Source organism: Nicotiana tomentosiformis, chromosome 9 (assembly GCF_000390325.3).
Source record: "Nicotiana tomentosiformis chromosome 9, ASM39032v3, whole genome shotgun sequence".
Classification (NCBI taxonomy): Eukaryota; Viridiplantae; Streptophyta; class Magnoliopsida; order Solanales; family Solanaceae; genus Nicotiana; species Nicotiana tomentosiformis.
In genome coordinates, this window is record NC_090820.1 from 13,277,307 (window position 1) to 13,291,248 (window position 13,942).

Here is a 13,942-nt window from a genome sequence, read left to right on the forward strand (position 1 = left end):
TCCCTTTCTAAATTTGAAAATAATTTTGCTTAAACTTACAAATCTACCCTTAATGAGAAGCTTTTATAACCACACAAAAACTCTGGGGCCCTTTTTGAATTGTTTAGGACCACAAATTCCAAAAGTCTTCATTTTTTCTTAAACTTCGTGCCCAGTCAAACATGTTCACATAAATTGGAACGGAGGGAGAATTTATTGAATTTCTTAATACAAATACAGAGTTTGAACAAAAGCTATTGGGTTCAACCGAACCCACAAACAGCATTGTGGTTCCGCCCCTGACTACACATTCATGTTAAACTTTACCGGGTGAATAGACATACTGAAACCGTAAACAGAAATTCAACTAAAGGGCCATTGTGTACAAATAAGCATGGAGTATTTGCAGCCTTGCATCCAAATGACGCTCCACCCCAACTTAATTTCCATATTTCAGTTTTTGCCTACCAATTCGACATAATTTGAGAATCTCATCAGACATGATAATTTCATCATTTAGAAACTACTTTAGTCAAACTTAATTAAAACACAAGTCATTAATTCAGAGATCTCTTCAGTAATTCCAAAATTCAAATCGCGGGTTGATGGAAAATCATAGAAATTGTACCCAATCATCAACAGATTTCTTTTATAACCAAGAAATCTGGTGTTTTCAATTTGGATACTCCCCGGACAACAGGAGTACCCCGCTACCCTTCTCTACTTAAAAATACTAGACTTAATTCACCTTCAAGATTCAAACTCATGACATGTGTCCAACACACATCATGATGTCGTCAGGGGCGGATGTAGAGAACAAGTTATGGGTTCATCCAAACCCAGTAGCTTTAGCATAGACATTGTATATGCGTAAAAAGATTCACTAAACAAGTACAAGTAATAGATTTTGAACCGTTAAATCCAATGGCTTGTGGTACAATTTCGAACTCGAACCGATAAAAGTTCAAATTATGGATCTGCCTCTGCACACAGGAGTGTAGGTAGCTTTCAGGATACAGGTTCGGCAGAATACAGCAGTTTTGAAATTCTTTAAATATGTACAAAAATTTAATTTTGAACTCAGTTACTAACACTTATGGTCACTGTCCTAGAATCCAGAACTCATAAAGCTTAAATCTTGGATCCGCCTTTGTGTGTTGTACTACATTTGCCATACAAATTCTCATAACGAAAAGATTATAACAACCACATCAATCCACGTAAATCAAGACTCAGCCATTAAACCTTCTAAAGAGAAGCAAAACCCAAAAGCACATCATTGTAAATGGAAGAAAAAACGGAGACCCATCAATCAAAAGCCAACAAAAAATCAACAGAAAACTACAGAAGATGGATTTATTGAAGGAAAAAAAAAATTAGTATGAAATTCTTACCCAGAAAGAAGAAAACTTTGCACTGTTTTTTTGGGGGGGGGCTTTTCTAACAGGATTACAGGAGCTGCTGAGGATCCGCTTACTGGGTACTGCCCATTTCTCTGCAACTTATGTAACCTCTTTCTATTTTCAAACAAATGTCATGTTTTGCCAAATATTTGGGAGCCAGAAGCATCTTTTTTGATTTTCAAAATAGCAGAGATCTTATTGCCTGTTTGGCCTAGCGTTCTTCAAATCAAAAGGTACTTTTTTGCTTTAAAAAAAAGTACCTTTTTCAAAATCGACGAAAAATATATTTTTGAGTAACAAATAATTTTGGAGGAGCGGAAAAAATTAATTTCTCGTCAAAAATACTTTTAAAAAAAATATGCTTAGAAATACTTTTAAAAAATTTAATCAAATATTAATTATTGTTCAGAATTATTTTTCAAATTAATTAACCAAGCACAAAATTATTTTTCTCCAAAAATACTTTTGAAAGAAAATATTTTTCAAAATAAGTTAATTTTATAAGCCTGGTCAAACAAGTTACATGTTTGGCCAATCTTTAGAACCATACTTTCCCTGCTTCAATTTATGTGATGTGAGGGTGCTACAAATATTTATAACTTATTTTAGAATAAATTTAAAATTTTCTTTTCTTAAATTTTGTAACCAATCACATGAAATAAAATAAATGGAGTAATATGAGTAATTTTGTGATGTACGGAATAAACTACAAATTATAGCTTCTCCCTACAACTAGAATTACAAAACTAAAATTTTTAGACAAAATATCATTATATTAATATTTTGATTCAAAAGGAAAATCAATCTTTAAAGTTATTCCTTCTCCTTCTTTTACCATGGTTTTCCTTCTCACCAACTCTTTATACAGGCAAATCTCAAATAGAAGATGACATATTTTAATTAAATACAATTTGAAAATTAATTCAAATCTCTAAATAGTAAATAACTAAGATCATTTTTAAAATAATAGTATTAATTGTAAGATAAATCTATACATGGTTGTTTTCGCAATGTAACGCTTAGAAACAGTTTTTGTAAGAAAATTAATCAAACATAAATCGCGTTTCAAATAAAAAAGAAAATACAGTATCTAATAATTTGGCCAAAAACAAACCGCTCAAAAAACTCATGTTTATCGTAATGAATTTTAATACAATTTACTTATGAAGAAAAACGCCCCAACGAAAAAAAGAAACTATAGAAATCTTATTTATCACAGCCTGTTAAATCACTCACTGAGATAGATATTCTTTGAAAGAGCGAACAAACCCCACCCAAAACCCTCACATTCTCACTCTGGTTTTCTTTGTTTCTCAATCATTTCACATATAGATACATGTTAATGTATTATATATGTGTTTTTTATGCATAAAATTTGAGCATGGCTCTTGTCCCTAGCCACCAATTCTACCCAAGAACCACAAGGCTATCATTCCTCAGGTACAATTCAATTATTCCCTTCAAAAAATCAAATTTTCATACACTCCATGATAATATTGTCAATCAAGATTGCATTTTTAAGAAAACCCCACCAAAAATATCAAATTTTGTGCTGAAAAACAAGTCCAAAACATGGAATTTGTCTCCTAAAGCTAGTGCTTCTAATTTGTGTAGTTCTTGGTTAGGTAAATGGAATGAAACCCATAATGAAATTAAGCTAAAAAAGCCTCAAATTGTGCTTAGTTATAGGAATAATGGGGATACATCTGGTTCTGATTATGAAGAAAGTAGTGGTGGTGGTAGTAGTACAATGGACAGAATTGTTGAGAAATTGAAGAAATTTGGGTATGTTGATGAGGCTAAACAGAAGGATAAAAAGGTAATTAGAGATGTTGAAAAAGGGTCTATTGAGGATATATTTTTTGTTGAAGAAGGAATATTGCCAAATGTAAGAGGTGGGTTTTCGGAGGAATCTCCATTTGGTGATGAGAATGTGTTTGTTAAAGATGGTGTGGTTAAATTTCCATGGGAAAAGCCATTGGTGAAAGAAGAAGAGGGGATTAATTCGATGAGCAGTCGGAGTAGGACTCATTTGGCTGAGCTGACTCTTCCTGCTTCTGAGCTCAGAAGGTTGACAAATTTGGCTCTTAGGATAAAGAACAAGACGAGGATTAGCGGTGCTGGTGTTACGCAACAAGTTGTAGAAACCATTCGCGAGAAGTGGAACACATCGGAGGTTGTCCGGTTGAAAGTTGAAGGTGCTCCAGCACTAAATATGAAAAGAATGCATGAGATTCTAGAGGTTAGCCAACAGAGCTTTTTATTGAATGTTTCCTTGTATACCTCTGTTTAGTGTTTATTTGCTTCAGTCTGTGATGCTTTTTTTTTTTTTTTTTTGTGTGTCTGCTCCTTTTGAGCATTTAGCTCATGTTTCCTGTCCTTAATGAAGTGTAAATCATGTATGTAAGTGGATCACAAAGTTCCACTTTATTCTTGTATGCATCGCGGTTAAACAAATTGGTGAGAATGCTTTTTGGTTTTCCAGTAAAGGAGGAAAGAAAGTACTTCAAGTGATTTCTTAGTTGTTGGCGTACAGTTCAAACATATAGAGTTAGGCTATACCATTATAGCACATTAAACAGTAGTCTTTAGTTAATTGAATTATCTTGTATCCCTGTTGCATAGGCATATGTCTTTTATTTTGTACTGATTTTCCGCAGAGCGACATGTATAGTAGAATTGTTGATAGAACCTTTATGGATGCCATCTTTGAGATAAAACCGCTTGAGTGTATATTTACAATAATAGTCATCTCTTGACGAGCAAAGGGCTTAGTTTTTGGAGCATGTGGTTTCATATAATTCACAATGAATATTATCTTTCATTAGCTTTTAGCTTTTTTCTAATTCATGTTTTCTCACTATTCAGAGGAAAACTGGTGGACTGGTGATTTGGAGATCTGGCTCCTCTGTGGCTCTTTACAGAGGGGTCAGTTATGAGACTCCATCTGAGCGAATGAAGAAGAGGATAATGAGAAGAGATGAGATTCGTCATAAGAACTCTCCAATAGTTGATGATGAAAGTAATCAAAATCCTTCAGAAACCAGTCCTCGCAGTGATATGAATCCACTACGACCAGAATCTGCAAATACTTCTGAAGAGAACGGAAATATCGTGAGACAACCAGAAGTGAACTATGAAGATGAAGTAGACAAATTGTTGGATGGCCTGGGGCCTAGGTATACAGATTGGCCGGGAGCCGAGCCACTTCCTTTAGATGCAGATTTACTTCCAGGTTTAGTCCCCGGATATCAACCTCCGTACAGACTTCTCCCTTATGGGTTGAGATCTACTCTTGGGACGAAGGAGGCAACCGCTTTAAGAAGGCTTGCCAGAATTCTACCTCCACATTTTGCTTTAGGTAGGCAACACTGCACTTATCAAAGTCTTTTGGGCTGTCTCGAAATATGCTCTAAATATTATGTAATTCAAGTATTCAGGTAGAAGCAGGCAGCATCAAGGTTTGGCGTCAGCGATGATTAAGTTGTGGCAAAGAAGTTCAATTGCAAAGATTGCTATAAAACGTGGCGTCCAGCTTACTACAAGTGAAAGGATGGCTGAAGATATTAAGGTAATAAAAGAGTGTTTTGGTGTAATTCTGAATGCTATCAACAAAAAAGTGGTGTCAATGCCATGCCTTCTAGTTGGTATTCTACCGTCATATACTTGTTATTTACTTTCAAGTTGCACTTTGTTTGGTCCAACAGGTCTTATGGACAGTTATTGATTCAAACACAAGCCAAAATATCATTACAATCGAAAGGCAAAGGAATGGGGGAAAAAACTGACTTAAAATACACGTAGAATGAATGAATTATGCAATTTAGCTAAATCTCAATGTCTCAAAAGTACATATTGCAAAGGTATTGTCTCATAAACACATATTGCAATGGTATTGTGTGTTTGTCCAACCAAAAATGAGGCTGTTACAAGCAAACCTGGAAGATGATATGAAGATTATAGGGTTTTTTTAATTGAAAAAATGCCACTGGAGTGAATTGTTTTGTTCATACTGAGTTTAACGTTTTTCGGATATCTAATTAAGAGTCAGATATTTTCTGTCACAGGCCAAATATTTACTCTTTCTGTATTAACTGAATGTCGATAGCGTAGCAATGTAGCTTTACAATATCTATGTATAATTTGGTTTTGGTTCAGAAATTAACAGGGGGCATGCTACTCTCTAGAAACAAGGACTTCTTAGTATTTTATAGAGGCAAAGATTTTTTGTCACCAGAGGTTGCAGAAGCCTTGTTGGAGAAGGAGAGATTGGCAAAGACGTTGCAAGATGAAGAAGAGCAAGCTAGGCTACGAGCATCAGTCTCACTCACAGTAGGTGTTGCAATTAGTGATTCTTCAAGGACAGCTGGCACACTAGGAGAAACTTTGGATGCTGATGCTAGATGGGGGAAAAGGCTGGACGATAAGGACAAGGAAAATGTGATGAGAGAAGCAGAAATAGTAAGGCATGCTGACTTGGTCAGGAAGCTCGAAAAGAAGCTTGCATTTGTAAGTTCTGCAAATCAGGTTACTTTTATTAAAAGCATATTTTTACTGGAGATTCAAGAGTTCTCAATCTGTAATATCTTGGAGATTCAAGAGTCCAGTGAGAGACAATAAAGCGAAATGTACTTTTTCAGGCGGAAAGAAAGTTAGTGAAAGCTGAGCGTGTGTTGTCAAAGGTGGAGGAAACTTTAAATCCTTTGGATAGGCGTGCAGAGCCTGACAGCTTAACAGATGAGGAGAGATTTATGTTTCGGAAGCTTGGGCTAAGGATGAAAGCTTTCTTACTTTTGGGTAACATTCTTTCTCTGACTCAAGTTTTTTGTGCTTAACAAACAGAAAATGACATGGAAAGCTCTTTTTTTCCAGGTAGGCGTGGAATTTTTGATGGTACGGTGGAGAATATGCACTTGCACTGGAAGTACCGTGAATTGGTCAAAATCATGGTGAAGGCCAAGAATTTTGAGCAAGTATCAAAAATTGCATTAGCCCTTGAAGCCGAGAGTGGGGGCGTCTTGGTTTCAGTGGACAAAGTGTCCAAAGGATATGCTATAATTGTGTTCCGTGGTAAGGACTACAGTCGGCCACCTACTCTGAGGCCCAAAAACCTTTTAACCAAAAGAAAGGCACTGGCACGTTCAATAGAGCTTCAGAGACGTGAGGTACCTTCTTTGGCCTAATTCCTTAGTCTTGAAAAGGTTGTCTCTTTTTATGTGCCAAGTACACGTCATTTTCCTAATGATTGAAAAGCAATCGTCAGCGCATTCGGTTTATGTTGCTTGAGTCTGCTACTGCAAGAGTTGGTACATAGGTAATATATTTTAATATTTTGAAGAGATTTGTGCTGATTACAAGGCTTTGCTACTGCTTCTTTAACAGGCTCTTCTGAAGCATATTTCAACAGTTCAAACAAGAGTACAACAGCTTACAGCTGAAATTGTATGATCTCTTTGCTGCGCACATCTATTTCTAGCCATTCTTTCTTAAACTTAAATAGATCCTTATGTTAGTTGGTAACTTTTTATCTCATTTTGATTTGAGTTGAACCTTTTCTCCCATATGGTTGTGATGGTAGGAACAACTGGCTAGTGTGAAAGACTCTGGAGATGATGAACTATATGATAAGCTAGATTCCGCTTATTCTACTGAAGATGAGGATAGTGAGGTTAGTATCTCCATCTGGCATTTTATGTTCACTTGATTATGCAGTTTCTTTCTTCTTCTTTTTAGATTGCACATGGAATATCATTTCTGTTTCTCTTGGTCAAGGAGCAGTTCTAATGGCTGGAATTGTCTACTAGGCCATTATAATTTACAAGTAGGCCCGAATAACCTCGATTTTTCCTGTTGAAGCACTATTCTAGCTCAGGCCAAAACATGGCTTTAAATCAATGCCAACCTGGCTTAATCAAGCTAATAAATGCTGCCGCTATTGGGGCAAATGGGGTCCATTAGATAAGTGGCATGTGTCTTTTTTATCGATCAATCAATTACGCCTAAATTTCAAATTAGTTAGGGTAGAGCCGGTAGGTTGTATGGATCCTCTATATCCATCCCGCTCTCTTCGTGTCCAAGCATATATGTAGATGAATACATGCAGATTTTCTCGTTCATTGATGATTTTATCCTGAAGGGGAGCCTTGACGTAACCGGTAAAGTTGTTGCTATGTGACCAGGAGGTCACGGGTTCGAGCCGTAGAAATAGCCTCTTGCTGAAATGTTGGGTGAGGTTGCGTACAATATACCCTTGTGGTCCGGCCTTTCCCTGGACCCCGCGCGTAGAAGGAGCTTAGCACTAGGCTGCCCTTTGTTTTTATGATGATTTTATCCACATACAAACACAATGCAAAAACACCATGAAAATCTCCTTGCTAGCTTTGTTTTATTGCATCAGCCTATGATTTGCTATTGTTAATGGTAAAGGATAAGTTAAAAGGGTGGTCATGCAACTTCCTGCTTCACAATGCGCACAATAAAGATGCACCCTTTTCTTGTTTTTGACTCTTCATTATTATAGTTAAACCGAAGGGAAACATTGGCGTAGCTGGTAAAGTTGTTGTCATGTGACCAGGAGGTCACGGGTTCGAGCCGTGAAAATAGCCTCTCGTAGAAATGCAGGGTAAGGCTGCATACAATAGACTCTTATGGTCCGGCCTTCTCCGGACCCAACGCACAACGGGAGCTTAGTGCACCGGGCCGTCCCTTTTTATTATAATAGTTAAATCATCTAACTTGGTTCATTAACAGGAGGAAGGGGAGGAGACATACATAGAGGTTTATGACAGTGATATCGATGTTGTCAATCGTAGTGATGATACTCCACATCCAGAAACAGAGTTCCAACACCTTCATCAAAATGAATCACAAAGGGAGCTTGTTTGAGTAATACTGTTCTTGACCCTCCGAAGGCATGCTACAGTGATTAGTGCGAATGAGGGAGAAGAAGCTAAGATGCAGAATCTGATTGTTGATACTTTTAGCTCCAAAAGGAAAGGAGAGGCAATTTTATTGAACATCTCTGTACATATTTGTTAAGGAAATACAGCATTGTATACATTTACCATTCTTCTTTCTTATAATAGATAATTATGCTAGTATTAGTTTTATATTGCTAATGCTTTAGCTTTGGAAAAAGACTTCTTTTTTCTGAAATGATCAATAGTTCTTGAGGGGTTTCAAGATTTACCTGTAAAACTCTGAAGGAATGTAAGCAAAACTTAGAAAAGAATCTTTTGCAACAAAAAAAAATTATAGTATTAGATTCAAAATTATTTCAATTGATTTATTAGTCTTCCAACAATGGATTACTTGTATATTATCTAATGAGCATGGTTAATTTCCTAAACTACTGAAGCATCTGAAATTATGAGCATGGGTACCAATTGTCATCTATAAATGTCAAACTAATGTAAATACGGTAATTAAGTGATTTAATATGATAAAAATGTTTTAAATAAGCGTGTGATGGAAATCCATATGCAAATACATGTCATGCCTTTATTAGGTGTAAACACTTTTGTTTTTAGAGTGCACATATAACCATTTTCAGGGATACTATTTAGAGATTAGTCGGTACTTATTATGTTCTAAAATTTTAAACTGAAAATCTTAACTTAAGTACATTTTTGTCCGGAAAAACTAAACTAAAAAACTGAAATTCAGAATGCATTTGACTAATTCCTTAATAGCAACCCTTTAAAGTGGCTAACTGGTGTCATTTCTACCAACTTTACCCGTATTGGCATGTCTATTACGACCCAAGATTATTTTTGGACGGGTCGGATTAACCCATTAATCAACTCAATATTTGTCTAGACTTGACCCAAGTCCAACTCATATATTTGGCACTTTATGCGAGGTGTAATGTTTTTTAAAACTTTCTTCTCTTGCAAGTTACAGTAATTAATAAATCTATACTATAAAACTACAAACGTAGAAAAAACGATTGAGTTATCTTACTGGGAAATTTATTTCAAGCTTGCTGGCAGGTTAGGGTTTAGTTTTACCCTTATTCTTAACTCATCGCTAATATCTACATTTAAAGAAAAATAGATAAATTGTTTTATTTATTTATTTATTTTACTTCAATTTATTATTTTTGACATCTTTTTGGGGGGTTCTTTTTATTTATTTAATTTAGTTTTTTCAATTCTCAAGGAAGATAAGTGAAGCAATGTGTAAAATTATTGAAGAATTAGCAGGTAAAGCCTCTTTGTGCTAGTTTCCTCCTTTTAAAAAATAAATAAATAAATAAATAAATATTCTGCTTACTGGTAATATTTTGTTATATCAGTTGCAGGTGTCTTGTTTACTGGAGTTGCTGCTTTCATAAACAATTTTGAGTGAGTTTTTACATTTTGCTAATTATAATTAAAATGTATTGGTAGTGCATATTTGAATCTACTTAGTTGGTTTCGAGTTAATTCAGTTCATTTTATTCCTTTTATTTTTGGTAGATAAGAAAACGATAAAGTTGTTTTCATATGACATATAGGTTACGGATTCGAACCGTAGAATCAGTCATGAATATATACAGTGCGGGCCTTGTCCGGATCAATGCATGAGCTTCGTGCACCGGGCTATTCTTTATTTAAGAAAATCAATCATAGAGCAATTTCAATTCACTTAGACATATTTTCTTTCAGATGGGGATCTTTTAAATTTGAATATAATATATGTCTCTTTCATACACAATTTTAACTAATTTTCGTTGTAAATTTAATTAACATGTTGACCTTATTTTGTTCTGATTTATTACAGTATGAGAAAGGCATATGATAAAACCATGGGAAGGGCTCATAGAGAGTATACCACGTAAGTTGGCATATAATATGTATAATTTAATTTTAATTTTACTTTCTTCTATTGTGGTTGTTTACAAAAAGTTTTAAAAAAAAATCAATTCTATCAATTAAGCTATAATTTAATTAAAATATGTATGCAGGTGGATCAATGGTGAGGAAAAAGACTAGAGGAACACTGGCCAAGGACTAATACTGATTACCTTAATTCTAAGTAAATTAACGGGTTATGATTTGTATGTCGTAATGAACAACATAAATAATTCTTCTTTTTTCTTATTTTCGTGAAAGATTTATATAATATCGATTTTAAATCTAGCTAGAGTTAAAGAATGCTGAAATTTGTTTATTTTGTATTTATTTTAAAATTCTTCACATATTTATGCTGTGACTCGGAAGCAATTGACCCTTTTATTTAAGTTACTAACATAATAAATAAATATAAAAGGGAATAATAAACGTAAGTCCACTTTGGTAGACAAGTTCCAACATAACTACTACTCCTACTAGTATTGACCATATTCCACCCACTTTAATATAAATTACTCCCATCGTACTTTATGATGCCTTTTCTAATACTAGTGCTATTATTTCGTATAACAATTAACAAATATATTGTTTGTTCTGCTGTTTTACAATTCATAACTTTCAACTAATTATATAACTTCACTTATGAAATAAAGTATTTTAAAAAAAACTGGGAAAGACAAGTCTAACAATACCTCAGGTATTGTGTATATTTAAAAAGATAGTTCAGTACAAAAAGTATTTTGCGTTCACGTAGTGTCTCGGAAAGAGCCGCACCTCAAGGAATCTGAACGTAGACGGTTTACCTTAATGCAAGCATTGTGACTATTTTCACGGTTTGAACTCGTGACCTATAGGTCACACAGAGACAATTTTAATTTATCATTGCTCCAAGTGCTCTCTTCCATTGTGTATATTTAAAACCATAGGAAAAATATATTGCTCGCTAGAACTTAAAGAGAAGTACTATGTGTATTATCTCTAAATAGTATTAAAGTGTGTATTATCTCTAAATAGTATTAAAATGTGTATTATCTCTAAATAGTATTAAAGTAATATGCAAAAGTTAACTTGCTAGGAGTTTAAATTCTACATTCTTGAAAGTACTATATATTTTATTCGTAAAGATGTGGCTATTAGTACTATAAAATAAATCAGTGTGCAAAAAAAAAATACTAGATGATTTTTTTTTCATCTATGCAAGCCTTGATATATAGAGTTATAGTTAAGGTATTACTGGTGGGAGATGACAGATATTCCGTGAAATTAGTCAAGATGTTGTTGGTGGGAGGTGACATGTATCTCGTAAAATTAGTCGAGGTAAGTGCTGTGAAACCACTGTTATAAAAATAGATAGAACTATAAAATAAATCTTCCCACCAATAAACAAAAATATACAAGTAGCTAGAAGACTAGTTTTGACCAATTGAAGGAACTCTTCAAGTCAAAGTCCAAGGTACCATAACATTTGACCACATGTTAAATGTGAGTTTCATTTATTTTATGCTAAAATTCCTCCTCACCCTCTCAAACTCTGTCAAATATATAACCGTTAAACTAACTAAGTTTTAAAATTCCTGGCTAGTCATGGAAGAGTTCTTTCAAGTTCAATCTTCACAAGCCAATGGAGAGGTTTTGTGGTTTGAAAATGAAGCTTTTTTTGTAAATCAAAGTGCTTTTGTGAGTTTTAGAAACAAACCCATTGAAGGATTTGGAGTTTCTGGCTATGGAAATGTATCGGCGAATCATCGGAACATGAACAAGAGGATGATGGAGTTCTTGAAAAAGAGTTGGATTCCTAAAGTTGGAGAAGTGAAAATGGAAAAAGAGAAAGTGCATAAACATATGATTAAAGAGAGGATTAGAAGAGAAAAGCAAAAGCAAAGTTATTTGGCTTTGCATAAATTGCTCCCTATGGGAACCAAGGTTAGTACATTTCCATACATATATGTCATGGTTTGAGCTGTGGAAACGTAAGTAATGCTTGTATATCTTCATCGCATATTTGGGGTGCGGCTTTTTCTGGACTCTGCGTGAACACGTGATACTTTGTGCACCAAGTTGCCTTTTTAAATTTTAGTTCTATATTACATATATCTTGGTCCCAATATTTTTCTTCATTTTACTCGAGCATCCAATATCTAATACTCTCTACCAAAGAAAACTCCATTCCGGTGCTCAAACCGACGACCTCTGTATAGTTCTACTTAGTAATTTTCGCAAAAAAAATAAAGAAAGAAAAAATAGTCATATATTTTTACCACTCTTTTCATTGCAATTTGATCAAAAAATTTGTTTGAGGTCAAGTTGACAAGTTCCCAGAGTTACATTGGACTAGATTAATTTTTTTTTTTTACAAATAATTAGAATTTAGATATTCACAAACTAAATTATAACTGGTTCCTTTTCATTTAATGGAAAAATACATTTTAAAATATGATGAGCATGTTATGATTGCAGGGTGAGAAGAATGCTATAGTCCAAACAGCAGTAATGAGAATTCAAGAGCTGCAAAAATACAAGGAAAGTTTAAAGAAGAGAAATGATGAACTTCAGATGATTTTAGCAGAGGGTGAAAAGGAAGAATTTGAGAAGGCTAAAATCAAAGTAAAAGTTAATTATCCAATTTCTGGGGTAGATTCAATGCTAGAGGTTCTCAAGTGTTTGAAGAATTGTGGAACCAAAGCAAATGCCATGCAATCAAGTTTTTCTCAGCAAGAATTCTCCTCCATGCTAGAAATAGAAACTAAGGTAATTAGTGTACTTTTCTCCTTGTCACATGGAAGTATTGTTGTGTGTTAAGACCATTAATTTGAGTTATAGCTTAATAGATAAGTGTTTATCTTACATATTAGAGGAATAACGTTTGATTCTTGTCAAGTCTTATTGCAAATAACTTTTTAGTTGGAAGACATTGGCCCTTTTAGTGGAACTACATGGCTAGAATTCGAATTAATCTGATCAGTAAATTTTGGATAACAAATATTTAAAGGAAAAAATAACACCGACATAACTCAGTAGTTTTGGTCTTTTAAGACATCCACTTAATATGTATTAATAATTATCCAGAATCTAGTAAGTTATTTTTTCTAGAATTTAGAACTCATAAACTTAAAATTCTGACTCCGCCCCTGATGATATTCTCCTACTACGCGGGGGCTAGCTCCACCCACCCGCCAAAAAAGAAAAGAAGTTAGCTCTTGTTTCTTTTCCATATCTTTTTAAATGTTGGCTAAGATGTCTCTTTCATTGATTTAATCATGTGACTAATTATGGTCAATTTGTGATAGATTGGAGCAGCAGAGGTGGAAAAAACAGTGCAAAATACTCTATTTGAAACTGAAAGGAACTTTCGCGCACACCAGTTGCCAATGACTTGGTAACTTCAGCCACAGATTGATGCAACTTGTGATGTGAAAGAAAATTTTGATGTCTAAGGTTGACTAGTTCATATATATATATATACAAACAAAAACTTGTGATCTGGAAAAAGCACCTTCGTCTCTTCTTCCTTTCTTTTACCTTTCAATCTTCTTGTCTATTGTATATCAATTCATTGATTACAGACTTTAACAGAGAAAGTTAGAGATATTTGTAACTATAAAAATTTCTCATTAAGGATAACATATATACAGTCAGACCTCGCTATATAACAACAATTCAATATGTTATAATATATGTTCTTTATAACATCATTTTGTTATAACAACCAAAATATCCAGAACAAAC

At 34.2% G+C, this 13,942-nt stretch overlaps 2 protein-coding genes and 1 long non-coding RNA gene across 4 annotated transcripts; all 3 read left to right on the plus strand.

The window, feature by feature from the left end:
- Window positions 1-2,607: 2,607 nt before the first annotated feature.
- LOC104107761 (CRM-domain containing factor CFM3A, chloroplastic/mitochondrial) lies at window positions 2,608-8,491 on the plus strand. Its single transcript, XM_009616644.4, has 9 exons — window positions 2,608-3,624; window positions 4,251-4,743; window positions 4,823-4,953; window positions 5,541-5,891; window positions 6,023-6,179; window positions 6,255-6,547; window positions 6,765-6,824; window positions 6,961-7,050; window positions 8,133-8,491. The coding sequence occupies exons 1-9, from the start codon at window positions 2,764-2,766 to the stop codon at window positions 8,265-8,267; spliced, it is 2,571 nt and encodes an 856-aa protein (XP_009614939.1). The 5' UTR covers window positions 2,608-2,763; the 3' UTR covers window positions 8,268-8,491.
- Window positions 8,492-9,511: 1,020 nt separating this feature from the next.
- LOC104107760 (uncharacterized) lies at window positions 9,512-10,502 on the plus strand. The gene is made up of 4 exons (XR_688854.4): window positions 9,512-9,586; window positions 9,679-9,727; window positions 10,146-10,199; window positions 10,330-10,502. It is a non-coding gene; the product is annotated as an uncharacterized lncRNA (long non-coding RNA).
- Window positions 10,503-11,777: 1,275 nt separating this feature from the next.
- LOC104107759 (transcription factor bHLH92) lies at window positions 11,778-13,705 on the plus strand. Of its 2 annotated transcripts, none has more exons than XM_070186178.1 (3): window positions 11,778-12,139; window positions 12,674-12,971; window positions 13,017-13,558. In XM_070186178.1, exons 1-3 carry the CDS (start codon window positions 11,801-11,803, stop codon window positions 13,022-13,024), a joined length of 645 nt encoding a protein of 214 aa, XP_070042279.1. In that variant the 5' UTR covers window positions 11,778-11,800; the 3' UTR covers window positions 13,025-13,558. The 2 variants fall into 2 exon arrangements, with proteins under 2 accessions (XP_070042279.1, XP_009614938.1); XM_009616643.4 differs by having other exon boundaries at window positions 11,779-12,139; window positions 12,674-12,964; window positions 13,504-13,705.
- The last annotated feature ends 237 nt before the right edge of the window (window positions 13,706-13,942 follow it).